Source organism: Rhea pennata, chromosome 1, assembly GCF_028389875.1.
Source record: "Rhea pennata isolate bPtePen1 chromosome 1, bPtePen1.pri, whole genome shotgun sequence".
NCBI classification, from domain to species: Eukaryota; Metazoa; Chordata; class Aves; order Rheiformes; family Rheidae; genus Rhea; species Rhea pennata.
The window spans coordinates 205,680,963-205,696,978 of NC_084663.1; the positions used below are offsets into that span (position 1 = coordinate 205,680,963).

At 40.7% G+C, this 16,016-nt stretch overlaps 1 protein-coding gene across 1 annotated transcript in view; it reads right to left on the minus strand.

Annotated features, from left to right (window-relative positions):
* Positions 1 to 9,942: 9,942 nt before the first annotated feature.
* The window catches only part of FAT3 (FAT atypical cadherin 3), a 428,821-nt gene continuing 422,747 nt past the window's right edge, over positions 9,943 to 16,016 (minus strand). The window contains exons 27-29 of the mRNA XM_062577955.1: positions 13,840 to 13,899; positions 11,197 to 11,232; positions 9,943 to 10,562 (exon numbers count right to left, since the gene is read on the minus strand). Coding sequence (XP_062433939.1) covers positions 9,943 to 10,562; positions 11,197 to 11,232; positions 13,840 to 13,899 — 716 coding nt within the window. The remainder of the gene's footprint in view (positions 10,563 to 11,196; positions 11,233 to 13,839; positions 13,900 to 16,016) is intronic.

Consider the following 16,016-nt stretch of genomic DNA (forward strand, 5'->3'; position numbering starts at 1 on the left):
GGGTCTCCATCTGTGCCCTGCCAAAGGGCCCAGGACACTCTTTTCTGCTCAGCCCTAGGCCTTCATTCCCTGTCTGAGGTATGTCTTAAGAGTATTTGTCTGTAGCTCTATGACAGCTATACTTTGTGCCTGGCTATGGGCCTTGCTGGTCTGGACCCTGATCTGCAGAATGTCTTCTGGCTTGACCTTGGTCCTGCCCCATCACCATGGACTTGTTTGGTGACCCAGACATTGCCTGGCTGCCATCCCTGAACCTGTCCTGCTCACCTTGTTTGGGACAGTGGGCTGAGGCCCTGGCTGGTGAGGTCCCTGCTATGCTGTTTTGTGCTGGCCTTCTTGCTACATCTGGGTCCCAGCTCCTGTCCTGTACATGACTTTGCATTCTAAAAGTACCTAATTCCTGACACTGAATATAAAGGAGGCAAGGATGACTGGCTGAAGTTAGAGGAAAGGAAGACCCTCCCTCCCCATTCCCTTCCTTTGGTGATTGCATTTTGTTCATTTCTGGAAAGAACCAACAAGACACAGTTTTGCACCAGAAGTCCTGCAGGCAGCAGTACTCCAATAGTGGAATACTCTCAGCACTCCACATGGCACTCCTTGAACAGAAGATGCACAGAAACTCTTAGCCTCGCTTAACTCAAAGTGGAATGGAGAATGGCAGGCACTTGCTCTCCTTGCAACCTGTCAGGTCACGTCACACATAACTTCAGATAGAGTCTTTAAGTTTCCTTAATAAGCAATTTCTAGATTAGATCTTTTCTGCTGCTCCTTAGGCAGTGATAACCCAGCAGCTGAGGTGTTATGAACATCCCTCTTTCAGGGACACCCACTGTCACCCACATAGGCACACTGAACGCACTGGGAATCACCTAACAGATTTAACAAAATCAGCATGTCACCTTTTATGTGCATTAAGGCTGAATTGCTAGTGCTGCTTGAAGCCTCACACCTGTTTTTTTAAAGACATAATTACATTATAATATTATATTAATAGTAATTAATGTATTTAATTTTCTACATTCTTTCAAATAAAATAAATAACTTAGTGACTTGAAAATGAGTTTCTATTCACTGTTTTGCTTCCTTATTTTCCCTATAAGTGGGTCTGAACAATATGCTCACATAATGGATCAGCAGGTTGAGGCAGGCAACTGCTTTTCCTGCTTGGCCAGTTTACAGCAGCATTTGCCCCTTTGAAGGCAATTTATGACATGTCCAAGCAAGCCAAGAACTAGCCAAACGAACCTGCTGGAATTAGCTTCCATACAGTTGGTTCTTTGTAACTTCTTTGTTCACTAGACAACAGCTTTGGAGGAGTTGAGTCCTCAGAGTTCAATGGATTTATCCACAGCCTGTGCTGAGGTGCCTCTCCTGCTGGGGGTGCTGGTTGCTTTCTGTTGGCTCAGACTGGGTGTGCTGTAGAAGATTAGTATTTGGCCAAATGGATCCTTTCCAAAGGTGCCAGAAACTGTAACTCATATCAAATGATCCTAGGTGAACAACTGGTAGTAGACTTACTGTTCACATGCCTGTCAATTAAGACTCCCTTAGCTGGTTTCTATTTGATAGTCCATGGTAGACAGGTCATAGCTTGCCCATTAGCAACATGGCAGTGGCCTGTGGGGACACTGTAGGGTTTTCCCTCCATAGCCAGATCCAAGTGGATCTGGCTTATTAGGTCCGACAGTGGGGCAGCCTCATGGTACCTGCACTGTGACCAGGAGATTGCTGCCTTGGGCAAGGGACAGGAGCACAGACCATGGAGTCCTGCTAGATGCCTCCCTTCCACCCCAGAACAGGGGCAGGAGGGTTGCAGGAGGGAGAAATACAAGCATAGAAAGGTACGACTTCCATAAGGGAGAAAATACAACCTTAAGAGTTAAACTATGAGAGGAAGAAGTCGTAAGCGAACCTGACCTTCACCTACTGTTACATTTTCCCTGCCTCCTCTCTAACCAAGCCATGCACAGTTCTCTCTGCAGCTGATACACCTTTTGGAAAAAGCTTTATTTCTTGCAGCATTTAACTACTGGCTGAGAAGAGGTAGGGGGTTTCTAAATTGCTTTTTCTGAACTTGAGGGAAAGTCCTGTTACTGCATTGATTTTTTTTCTCATTGTGTGATAAGAGTGGGGATGGGAAGCAGGAAAGTGGGAGGCAGAAAGGATGTTATCAGCAGGGAAATATCTTTGATCTGAAAATTGAGATGCTCAGTAAGTTCACAGGTAAGAAGGACTCTTTCTCTTCACTTCCATTTGACTGATCGCTAGAGTACTGCGTCATTCTCCAGAGTATTTATGAAGGGGCTGGAAATGCCATAGACTGCAACCTGACTTCCATTTCCATATTGTTTTGCAGTAGAGATGTTTCTGCAGAAATAAAGGAAAAGCTTCTAGTACAAAAACTCCGGTCCCCTCACATCACCAGAGCTGTGATTTTAGCATTTGCATCTACAAATTTCACCTCCTCGGTTTTAGACTATAATGGCTTCAGCTACTTCATGACTTATATATTCATTGGCAGCACGACAGTATTGATGTGAGGAGTTTCACTTTGTTGGCCTGAGTAAGCTGAAAGTTTACACAATATCTGTTACTATATAACACATCGAAGGAAGAAATAACTTATTTTTGGCCTAAGGCAAGGGGATAGCTAGTGGTGCTGTTTCCATTTTGACATGACACTTATGTGAGTTTGACCTGTTTGCCATTTCAGTTCTTATATTTTCCATCCTAAAAAACACTGATGTCACTGTAGAACTCTAGGTCTGGATATTGAATAGAGGAAAGAATTTTAAGTCATTTAGTCCTAAACATTCTTCTAACTAGTTTTACTTCTTTGTCTACCGCTCTGCTCAATCTCAGTGTACCAATGTACCAAACTGTGATGCTACTGTTTTGTTGAGTAAAAAATCTGTTGGGAAATCTAGAAAAGGAGAAGAGCTCCTCTATAAGCAGGGGATGCAGTAATAGAAAAAATGAAAGAGGAACTGCCTCAAGTAGGGGACCTATTTATTTTAGAAAAAAACTCAGTATTCTTGAGGGAAAAGAGACTTCTAATATTGTCTTGATATTTTGCCTTTCCATAGTTTAAATTCCTATTTCAGGAATGTTGAGAAAAGGTATTTGTGCCCAAGCTGTTGGGCTTGATGCAAACACTGCTCTGAGTCTCTCTCATGTTTTAATGAGTTGCCTTGCTGCAGGCATCCCTCTTCCCCAGCAACAAGAGGCACGCTCCTGGCTGCATTATGGCAGGGCATTTGAAGAGCTCTGGAAGGAACACCTCCCCTTCCTTCTACATTGTAGCTAGCTGATGGGTTCAAGGTGAAGGAAGCAGGGTATTCCCGAACGTAAACCCCAGAGCAGGCTGAATATTGTGCCTAGCACACCAAGGGCTCCATCTGGGCACTGCTTACACACCTGAGACTTCCCACCTGAATCTGCAGCAGCTGTCACAGCTGTCACTGCCATGATGCTGGAGGCTGGTGATGCACGTTGGTCCTGCCACACAGCGCAACACCCATCCTGTATGTCCACACTGAGTAGCTAACACAGGATGGCCAAACTGCCCCCTGGGATTGGCTCCGATGACGGGACTCACTCTTTGGATGGCTGCATGACGAGATGACACCCTTCGCATCTTTTGAGGAAGTGGATTGAACTGGGGAAGAGTCTCAGCGTACCATACTATGTATACACCAACTATGCAACTCTTGTCAAGGGAACCCTGCAGTGTGACTAGGGCTCCCTAAGTAGGGACTGCAATGTAATAATGAAATGAATTTGAAGAGTCCAAAAAATAACATTTTCTGCAATAGTGGAAATAGAGAGGTAACAAAAAGCTATAATTCTTGCAGAAGTAATGATTCTTGTCTTGTTCCCTCCTTTGAAAGCAGGAGAAAAATCAAGAAATAATCAACACAGCTGGGCTTTTTTTTTTCTTTTTGTTTACTTGGAAAACTTGTTTTAACCATCAACTTTAGCAAATTTTGGCAGTTACAAACCTGTACACTTTTTTTTGTTGTCATTTTATTTTTATAGCAAAAGAACACAAGACAATACTGCCAACAGCAACTATGAAGGAACAATTAGTTTTCAGATGAGGGACTATACCCACTTGAAGTGATAAATCTTCCCTTTTGCATAAGGTTGAATTTGTTGTCATTAGAGTAATGACATCTCTTAATACCTACTTGAAATGGCGTAAAAGTCATATCTCTATTTTTTCTTGTGCAAAACACATTCATTTAAAAAAAGTCAATAAAAAACATCTTCTTAAGAACAGAAAAAGTTAAACAAAATGAGCTGAACCAAAAGGAAAGTTACAGTACATTTTGAAATGATTAAAAAGTACCAGTTTTCAAATCTAAAACTTTTTTTTTTTTGCTGTTACTTTGAAAGTTTAACCCAACTTGGATGACTCTTTCGAATTATATCAAACGAACAAATGAACGAAAACAAATTAAAGCAACCTGGTTGGCATCAAATATCTACAAAAGCCTGGTAATTTGAAACCATTATATACATTATTTTATAAATTTCTTTTTAAACACCAAAACATACATCTTTTACAAACCAGCCTGCTCGTAACAGGTAAAATTTACAAGACAATCTTTCTGATACAGTGCTTTAAAGAGAACTGCTTTCATTCCTAAACACCTTTGTCACTTCCTGAAAAGTGGCAGTCAGGGCTCATTCAATTGTTAAATAATAGCAATTAAGGTATTCATATGACAGAAGAATGCTACAGTTCTGAGGGCTCCGATCTCTTTCCATAATACAGTTCAAGTGCACTCTTAACACTAGTAAAGATTACTTATGGCCTTTGTGTAATACGACATATTTGCAATTATTGCTTTTCAATATTACATAAAGAAATGAATTTAATTTCATTTCCTCCCCATCCGCCCACCCCTTGTATGATGCAGCTCATTTACTAACTGAATGCTCCTTTTGATAATGGAGATGTTAAAGGTCAAGTTTATGAAACACAGACTAAAGGCCATGGATAAAGGGCAATATTCTAAATTTCTAGGACTCAAATCACTGTTTGGTGTATTGAGAAAAACAGAGATGCAAACAAGCAAAAAGCACAGTTTTACCACAGACCTTGTAGCACAAAATGAACCTGAAGATGTAGCTCTCTCTTTGGAAACCTTTCAAATGTCCATGATTACCCAGCTAATAGCTCAAAAAAATTCCAAGAAAGTGCAGATGAACTTCCACTACTGATTCAAATCGCCGTTGTTCTCTGTTATGATGGATGCTACCTTCCCAAACAAAGTCAAGCAGAACTGGTCCAAGGCATCTTCAACGCTCTCTTGTGTTTGGAATTATTATCGGCTATAAAGCATTGCCATATCATTCATTTTAACGATTTTTTTTCAAGCAGGAGCTTGATGCGCAGTAAAGCTATGTTCTGAAGACTTTTTCCTGTCCAGGCCACGTTTCTCTTTACAGTGGAATTTATGCTAACAGAGCAACAGTTTTTATATCATATTCTAAAAGTTCACTATCTGCAGGGCTCTCAGAGATAACAAGCTGCTGCCTCATTAATAATCAGCATATCAGTGGCACATTTTTCCTTACTGTGTTGTATTCAGTTTTAACTTACTGTCTATAGAGGGTACCAACATATCAAGGCCAGCACTAACTGCCATGCTAGGGAATTTAGAAAAAAAAAGAAAAAAAAATCTGAGGACCAAAATTCAACTTGTCTATGGAACATACAAAGGGTGAGGATCTCCTTCAGAGACGGAGCATGCAACCTTTTGCCTTAAGGAAAACAGTGACTGAGAGAAGCCTTTGACTCCTTCCAGCTTTGCACTGCCTTATAGGCATAAGAAACTCACGAAATAACTCAGGATCAAGGATGGTACCAAGTTCTAAGAACCATTCTAGACTGCCTGGAAATCACAGTATTGCAATGAGTCTCTGCAGTGCTACATCATCCTGGTCACCTTCATATGCTATGTCCTTTAGGCAGGTCCTCAGAAGGTCACTTTACAGTTGTCTTCTGGAGAGGCTGTCCATTTGGACCTATGGGAAAAAAAGTGATGCTGCAGCTCCTTGGTGTCACCTTTGGTCCTTTGGTCTGCAAAAGACACTTGATCAGGACAGCCATCACATCCAGTGTCTTTGAGAATATGATTTTTTTTTGCTTGTTTTAGGATATTTATAATCTAAAGGCAAAATAATTAGGATACTTAGGAAAAGTACACAAGCCTTCTTTTTCCTTTTGCATGTGGCCACTTAATATGATATTGGCAGCACAAATTGTGTTGTCAGTTGCTTTAAGGCTCCTTCCATTGCCAGAATTACTGAGAGGGTTGTCAGTGTATATGACATTCTGACCCTCAATCAAAACGTAGAGACCATGCACCCTCTTTCAGTCAAACACTAACACATCTGGCAAATTCAGTGATTTTTTGATACAAGTGTGTATTAACATTTTAACAAGTTGCTTCTTTCTCTCCTTGCTTCTTTACAAAAGGAAGACTGCTTCAATCTCAAGGGATATTATCAGCTGATAGGCTGTACTTTTGCCTACGAAACCTCTCCTACAGACGATTCTGAAAGAAAGTACTGTGAAGTGGAGCCATCTACAGGAATATGAACTGAAATACAGACAGACAGGATTAAGGCCAGACAGTCAGCAGAGATGTCAAGAGCAGTTCTAACAAAACCAGGGACCTAGGAAAGACAGCAGCAGCTATATAAAAATCATCACCTAGCAGATAAAGAAATATATATTGGATGAAACAATATGGACCCTAACATATTTATATTAGGTAGTGAATATGTTGTAACTTCCTAGGTTAAAAGATTGGGGTTCATCAATGTACAGCAGTAATTAAAAAGAAAATTAGATGGTTACTTAGATTAACAAGAAAGACATTAACATGAAAATCCTACTCCCTAGAAAATATTTCACCTTGAGATCTGCATTCAGATTTAATCACTTTATCAAAAAGAGGCAGAATGAAACCAGAAAGGCCGCAGAAGTGATAATATTCACAGCAGGGCATCTGTTTGAAGATGGAGAGATTAGACTAGGCCTGTTTAATTTGGAGAGGAGGAGATATTGAGGTATAGAAGTCATGAATGGGACAGAGAAGGCTAAACAGGTGATCCTTGGCACCCTTCCCAACAGCACTTTAATAAGTAGGTGTTCAGTGAAACGAAACGGCAACAACATCAAAACAGAAAAAATATTATACATTGTATTTATGCATCTTTTACTTGTAAAACTCACTATCAACAAGATATTACTGAGGCAACAAGTAAAAAAACATTGATCTTTTTTGTATGGCAATTGCTAGGCTCTCCATGGTGTTTCCCTTTTTGACACTTTTGATATGTCCCAGTAAAGTTTTGATATCAGTGTCTCCGGTTTTCTCAAGATTTTTCACTACTAACATGACAAGTACACTTCATAATTAGCTGGGGGCTAAAATAGAACTAATTGCATAATAGAATTAAATGTATTACACCAAAATTGACGAGGAGCAAACTCCATAAATACTGCAGCCAGATGCTAAGAGAGTATTACATTCTCAGAAGGTCATACCAGCTTTAAAATTACTGCACAGCAGCTATACTTGCAGCTTTTTTTTCAAAGTCATATGTTCCTACTCTTGAAGAAGCATCAATCTAATTCTTGCACCTGCTTTCCAGCAACATAAACATCATGAGCAATGCAAGTCATACTCTATCTGTGCCTCAACGCTTGCCAAACCATTTCATGGTTTATCAGCAAATCCCTCAGTTCCTTGCAATGACGACACAAATTTCCATTTTTTTTCCTTGAAAACACTGGGAGAAAGCAGGGAAAAAAAGCAGGGGAAGAGAACTGAAAGGTACCATGAGCACATTTAGAATATATCACTGTTACAGAAGCATGTTTACTTTAAGAGGATCAAGTGACATTCATAAATTCAATGAACAGGAACAATACGCAGACAAGTACTTGATAATACCTGTATGTGCAGTACATGGCTTGTCTAGAAATTCACTCAATTTATTAATGTACCTCTGAGTAACAAGCTGTTTTCTAATGAAGAACCGCTGCATGATCCCAAGGAAAAAGTCTACACCAATCTTTCACTGATACATGAGCTACTACAGGAGGGAAGCAGCAACATATCACATCTACTCCACGAATTTTAGAGATCCTGTTTTATTAAAAGTGTTACAAGCTGCGGTTGTTTAAATTATTACATTCTAGTACTAATTTCTTTTTGTTGGGAATAATTTGTGAATAAATTGTTCCTGTATGTCATGAATTGGCCTGCAATTTAATTTTGGGTAAAACTCAAGTCAGTCAAAAATACATTGTCTGGAATAAAACTGCTGAAACTATTCAGTTAAGATGCTTGACAGGATATGGAAAGCAGCATGAGAAACCTGTTGATGCACCTATTCATCTGTAACAACGCTTTACCTCTTCAACAGTTTGTCAAAATGACTGAAATATGCCATGGAAAGAATGGATCAAACACCAACAGTAATGCATGCTACATACTCACACTCACTGTATAAGGTACATAAATGCTGCAAAATGATGATGGTAAAAACATTTTATATCACTGAGCAAATATTTTAATACATTGAGTGAAAATCTCGTATTTCCATATCACACTTAGCTGCTCAAGCCAATCAGTGTGAAAGGCCATTTACTCCAGTCAGCTTGAAGGAAGCATAAAAATATACTGAAGTGGCTCTTTTCCTTGTTGCACAACAATATTCTTAAGTCTGCAAATGTCCTTTGGAAAGCCTGAAATTCCATGAAATCACACATCCAGGTGAAAATCTACGGTCAGATCTCCAGTTGCAGTCCATCCCTGTCGTTCCACCAACTGAGTCAGTTTAGAGCAGCTAATAAATCAGCCCATAAACAGTAGGATGGACATTTGCCAAACAACAGTAAACTAAAAATTGGGATTATAGCACCATTATATGCAACTTTATTACAACTAATTTTACTGCAATAATTGTAGCATGATGATTACTGCTAAAAAGGCTATTGCCCAAGCAAGGAATGCCAAATCATCAGCAGCAATTTGTAGATAACTAGCTTTCAAGACTGTTTTCCGATGTATATTCACATTGCATACAGAAGTCAAGGGAAACTATACATAGCTAGGGGCAGAACTGGACCACCGATGAGTCAAAATCTGATGTTTTTAGAAGTTCTAACAGGTGAAGTCTGTCACACATCTGAAATAAGGTTTAAAAATTGGCACCCAAAGTAAGCTAATTTGATATAAATATGCACTGCATATATGCCCCACTATATGGAAGTTATAATGAAATGCTCTATAACAAACAAAATTATAGGTATGTATTTATGGACAAATGACTGGTAGCTTGTTTTCCATACATCAGTGTTAAATGCTATTTTTACACCATCAGAACTGTTGTACAAAGCAGCCTCAGCAATCATTTGCTTTCACTCTTTCGCTGACATAAAATTTCATGCAACAATGTGTCTTGCAATGATCCATACCAGTTCACTAATGCTACGGGGAGATTATAAAACTGTAACACTTTTAATAATACCAAAAAAATGCCCAAACCCTGAAGGAAGTGGGCATAAAGAAAGAAATTATATAGCAACGAGATTTCCCCCCCACACACCTCAAAAACTCTGTTCTACTCTTGCTAATAAATAGAGGGTACACACTCTCCAGATTGCCTGGAACAATTTTGTGATGTGTAACACTTCTCACAATTGGTCTCTTTGTGTCTGCACATACAGTATTATTTCTGAACAAGTTAATAATGGGTTATAGTGTATTTTTGTCTTGCCCAATATATATAGATATACCTTTAGCAGAATTTCTTCTCAATATTTATACTAATAATTGGACCAGATGCCAAAAAAAAAAAAAAAAAAAAAAAAAAAAAAAAAAAAGAGGAAGAAGAAGAAGGGAGTTTCCTTTACACTTGTGTCTGATGCTGGGTCTCCATAAATGGAATGTGAACGTTTTCTAGGTTGAGTTCCTCCACACTTTCATAGTCACTCATGGCTACTTCAGAGTCATCAAAGCCGCAGCTGGCTGAGACGTCAGAGGAGGAGGCATCTAGAGAGTTGTGCAAGGATAAGGGCATCTTACCTGCACCAACATTTTCTGTGTTCTGGCTTGGGCCAACAGCAAAAGTACTAAATTCATTCCCAGTCTGAGACCCTGCAGTGTCCGTCTCATTGGGGAACTGATGAGGGGGGAGGTACTGGCTAGGGTGGAAGTGCGGTCGTCGCCTGCAGTCGGGGCTGAGTGTACTTGCCATTGAGACTGGCTGCGAGGGTGGAAGGGTTTCATATTGGTCCGGATAATCCTCTGGAAGAGGAGGTGGTAGCTGGTCCTGGCTTAAAAACTCCTCTTCGTGAGGGGGAGGATAGTCGCTGTCGATGTCGTAGCCACCAAGGTAATAATCTGTTTCCAGCTCTCTGTTACTGCCATGATGAGCAGAGCCTCCATCTGCTGTCTCAAAATTGGGTACTTCCTCAATGTCGGATAAACGCGCACTTGGCATCCAGTCAGAGGTATCCCAGTGATACGCTGCAGTGGGAGACAGAACCGCAGCAATCTGTTAGGATGGAGCCTCTGATGGAAACAAGCTGCCTTGCATGCACTTGCTAAAGAGCAAACTCTTAATCCTCACAACCTATTTAAATCACAGCATGCGCCGCAGGCCATTGACGCAGGTCAGCCATGCTCTGACCGGAGGGGTAGGAGAGAAGAAAAAAAATGTATTATGATAATGCAGACAAGCAAAGAAACAAAACATGACCACTCTAAAGCATTTTACATTTTAGGATGCTACTAGTTTGTATTAGAAATTATGAGGATAAGAAATCAAAATGATAGAAATCTCGAATTAACGCTTTCCACAGTTAATTGAAAAAAAATACAAATGAAATTAGCATGCTTGTGATATCACACTGAATCTCCCCTTCCACCTCCAATGACTTTGTTTCAGGAAAGAAAGTGTATAAGCAAACAATCCGATCGACTGAGACACTGAAAACTGGATCCTGAAATAAAAAAAGGGGCCATTCTCATGCAGCATTTGAACACAATAGAACGCAAACGAAACAGGACGTGTGAAGCAGATCAAAGTGAGAAAGATCAGACCGTTGCCCTCCCCGCCCCAGCACAGGTCAACAGGCAGAAAGTGTCTAAGAAAAGTCACCTCTGTTGTAGTTCTGTCCTTGATCCATTACAGACACTGTCAGATACAAAGTGAAAAGTAAACACTGGTAACTCGGAGCTGGTTACCAGCATGCTATCACACATGAAAACACAAACCTCTTTGCATGCATATTTCTAAGGTACAACTGCTCAGTGTCATTTTAGCAGCATTTTTAATTGCTCTTTATTTTAACGTACAAGATAAGCTTGCCCAGTCAAACACAGACATACATAAAGAAATGATTATGTCATGTGTATTATATTCCTTCTCTATCGTGTCTTAATTATTTACCCTCATAGATATGGAATTACATTAGAGCTGGAATTCTTAATACAGAAAGGGCTATCCGCCATCTGTAAGGTCTATAATTGCAAAGTACATTTTTCTCTCACTTGTTCACTTTGAAACAGAAAAATAAGAATCTACCATTCTCAGGGCCGGTTCAAACAAATCTGGGCCCACCTGGGCTCAGATACCATGGTGATGGGCACGGTATAAGAACCTGAATAGAATAGAATACAAAGCCATTTAATGGGGCCATCAGCTACAGTGGCCCACAACCCCAAACCCACCGCCCCACCTGCACTGCCATGCTAGCTGGTGAGGAGCGAGGCATTCCAGCATGGAGAGGGTGCAGGCGTAGGGAGAGAGCAAGGAAAGAGGTTTTATGTGAAACAAGAGGGGAGAGTAAGCTGTAGCGGTTTCTAAATGAGATGCTTTTCTTCAGCCACAGGTTATTGGGCTTCATGCAAGAAGTCACTGGGCAAGGTCTCTGGATTGTAGTGTTGGAGAAGGTCTGTTTGGATAATAGCCCTCTCTGGCATTAATCTCTGGGCTTAAACCAGGGATGAGACAAATGGAGAGAGAGGACTATTCTCCAGGCCTCTCTCTATGAACACCACTCTTGCCCTTGCTTATCATCACACAGTGTATGGGGTGATAGTGATTTATTTGTTAGATAGACAGTAGCTTTCTAATCAGTGTTTATTAGCCTGGGGTGACGAGGTTTGGGCTTACTGCAGGTTTGGCAGCACTATCTGAACCGGCCCTAAACACTTTTCTCTTTCTCTCCTTTCTTCTTCTTTCGAGTAGATTTTGCTGTTTTTCCATTAGTGCAATGGCATTGCACCAAGATGTGTCAGGTACCTCCGAGCTGCGTCGTTTCGCGATCCAATAGAACCTCACTAATCTGCTGACTTGCACAACTCACAGCTCCCGTGGGCAGGAGCCCCTTGTCCCGCTGCTTGAGCCCTTTCCTCCTGCTGTTTCTGGGCAATGTTTCTGCCAGTGATGCACTGTGAGTTCCTGCGTGTCTAACAAAATCCACTGCTTTCGGCCAGCTCTGCTGCAGAATATGTAAGATTAACAGGTCGCACATAAAGAATTTGACAGTGGCCTCAAAATTGCTGCCAGACTGCCCTTTTCTAACCTTTTAAGGCGTGATGGGGAGCAAATGCGTTTGCTCAAGCTTTTCCATAGGAAAACAGGACCATTTACAGTCTGTGCTTTCTTTTCAGTGTTAAATTTTCTAATTTTTGTATTTTTTGAGTGGAGTTAAATTTCTATGGGACAGCCAGAAGTAGGCCATTCATACATTTCAGGAAATCAGTAAAAGTACTATGGACAAATATTTAAGTGTCATCATTAGGTAAGACTAAATGCACTTTTCAAAACTGCTGTGAGAATATCTTAAGAGAAAAATCAGTTACTTCACAGAAATAACTTATTTGATCATCTTTAAACAGCATTCAGGCTGGGTTAGCTGCATTTTTCAAAGCTGGCTTAATTTTGTTAAAGATAGATGAAATTTTAGACTCATAAGTTTATGATGAATTGACCTTTTCCCCAGGGTAAGATAAATGAAGCAAAAATAAGTAAAAATAGTATTTAGCTTTGATACATCACATGTCATGAGTAGATTAAAAAATACTTTACAAAAGAGGAAAATAGTGACACTCCTCTTTTACAGATAGGGAAACCAGTTTGCTTGTAACACAGTTTGTTTAGGGTTACTTAGGCAGTCAGTGGAAGGGCTGAGTATTGGGTCTCTGGATCCAGCCGTGATGGTCTATCCACTGTACAGACCAGCTCCAATGAGCAAAGGCAATGGCAGCTAGCCTGGCTGCCTTACTACGTGACATCCAGGGGTGCTGTCTACACATACCCTATTTGACACTATGTTACTTCGGGCAAACTGGCTACCTGCCTAACAGCACTTTTCACCTTTCCACATGATCCCATGGAGTTTATAATCCAACTTTACTGCTACCTGGGATATTTTACAGCCTTCCTCCATCTTCTTCAGCTTCCCAGCCTCTGCAGACAGGATAATCACAATGATTTGGCTGCATTATAAACTTAATCCTACTTTCTCGAAAGGCAATGGAAAAAAGCAAGCAAAAAAAACATTGACTTGAACAGAAGAGGATGAAGGGCTTTGACACCTTTTTTATCATCTCAAATTACCCAAAGATACATCACTCTTGTGTTCTTGAGTTTGCTGGTGCACATGCTGTTTTGCAAATCTCAGTCACCTGCCATGGTTTTGCTGGTCAGTGTAGATTAGTGAGGTTCTGCTGGAATGTTTCACAATGAAAACAGGAAGCATTGTTGCATAACAATAAAGAAAAAATAAATAAATACCTTCATTTTCTATAGTGTCAACTACATTGTTGACAAGCTGTATGACAGTCACTATGGAAGCTTGCATGGGAGGGAAAGCAGAAAATAAAGGGAGGGGAAGGACAGCTTCAGGTTAGTATTTACAACACACATCATATGTTACCACAATAAATTCTCTCAAACAAACAGAAGTGACACTGGAAAAAAAAAGGCTGCCAACCAATTCATGATTTATGCAGCAGGCTGCAGGGCATTTCATTTCAGATAATCCCATACATTTTCAGAATGGTGATAAATTTCAAAGCAGCATTTCCAAAAAAGGCATATGGGATGAAGTATATCACTACATAAATTCAAACAGACTGGCCAACTGATTCAATTAACCAAAGCAGTATCTTGTCTACCTGACACTAATTTCTAATTCATTTTTGCTTAAAGGTCTCCAGAGACAGTGTCCTGTGCTTCAAGGGATCACTATCTTTTAGACCATCACACAATCTCAGAAGGTGCTAAGCCCTCAATCTACTTCCTAACAGGAATGTTTAACTTATTTACTGTACGTGCTGTTCAGTATAATGCCTTTGGGACATTAAGCAGTACTGCTGTAATTAAAAGGACACAGTCAAGTAGGTTTGGTTCAAAATTTAATCTCCATTTGACACAATATATTCACAAATGCCCTGTGCCCTGCAACTGTTTTACCAAAACATACTTTTCCCTTGAAATCGTTAACATGGACAATGCAATTATTTAACACAGAGCCAAACAGGGCTACAATGTGTGGTCTTTTCAGCGATCTGGAGTTTGGACAGGCTGACACTCTGGCACTCAAGAACTTTAGACCAAATCCATTTAAAACAGTGGGGAAGCTCCCATTATCTTTAGTAGACACTGAACCTAGCTGTCTTCCACTATCTTTAATCACTCTGAGACAATTGACTGCTTTGGAGCAGGCCGAGCTGGGGACTCAAAAACCTGAGCCAGAAACACTTTTTGGTGTCACAAAGCCAATAGACCTAGAGACCAAGGAAAATGTGTTAACAATAGTAGCACCATTCAAACATAGGTTGAACATGTTGAAGCCTCTTAAATTTTGGGCAAGAGATCAAGGATCTCATCCAATTTTCTTAGTCCTCAGTTTCCTCAGTCAGTGAATGTTTTGCAAGAAGAGTCTTGATAAGCCAAAGACATCATATTGTAGTGCTAAGCTGAGCATGCATATGCCGTCAGTGGCACTGGAAATTGTATAAGCAAGGGAGACTTGTATTGGCTAATGTATAATAAGCATTAAGCAAAAATTAGTGACACCATGTAATTAGCTCCTGTGTGGCTGGGAATAGAGCCACAAGAGGAGCTTTGACCCATCACCTCAGCAGTAAGGTCACAGCAGCATCCTAGTCCTGGCTTTCCCATTGACCTTAGTGAGATAGGGTGGGGAAGAGCTGGAAACAAAGACCCACCACCAAAGGTTCGCTCCTCTGCTAACGAGAGGGTCAGCCAAATGGGAAACAGGGTGACAGGAGAAGGGAAAGCAGTGCTTCCGCCAAGGAACTCGGAGTTATAGGCAAGGGAGAGGGAAAAACTAAAGGTCAAAAAATCAGGGCCAGCATAATCTCCCCATTGCAGTTAAGGGTTGGCTCTAGTGGGCACTGAGCTGAGCATACTCACAGAAGAGCCTGCTCGGAGGGAAACTTCCACTCCCAGACAACTCAACATAAGAGGTGGCACAGGGCAGAATATTGAAAACCAGCACTGCTCTGGAGTAAAAATTGGTGCCATTACACAGCAGTTACTTAGACTTTGCAGCACAATCAGCCAGTGCCTGATGTGAAATGGCAACATAAAAACCCACTTTTGTCATAGCTCTTCCATTCAGAGTTGACATATTTACATGAGCTATTCACACCTCCGGCAGATCCCACTGCTCTGGTACAAAATATGTGTCCCCAGTCAGAACTGGTTGACTGGTTTCATAACACAGTATTAGCACAATAATTTCTTCAGAAGCATGAACAAGCCTGTGTGGTCCTCCCTGTCTAGCCAAGAAAGCACCCGGCAACATTTCTCTCAGCTTTGGGAGAAACATGGAGAAGGAGCATCCTTTCTTATATCCCTGAAGAACATGGATGCTGAATTGCATTTGTTGCAGTTTCACTGATAACCTTTTAACCTTTGCAGGGTTGTTTCCTGTAATAGCA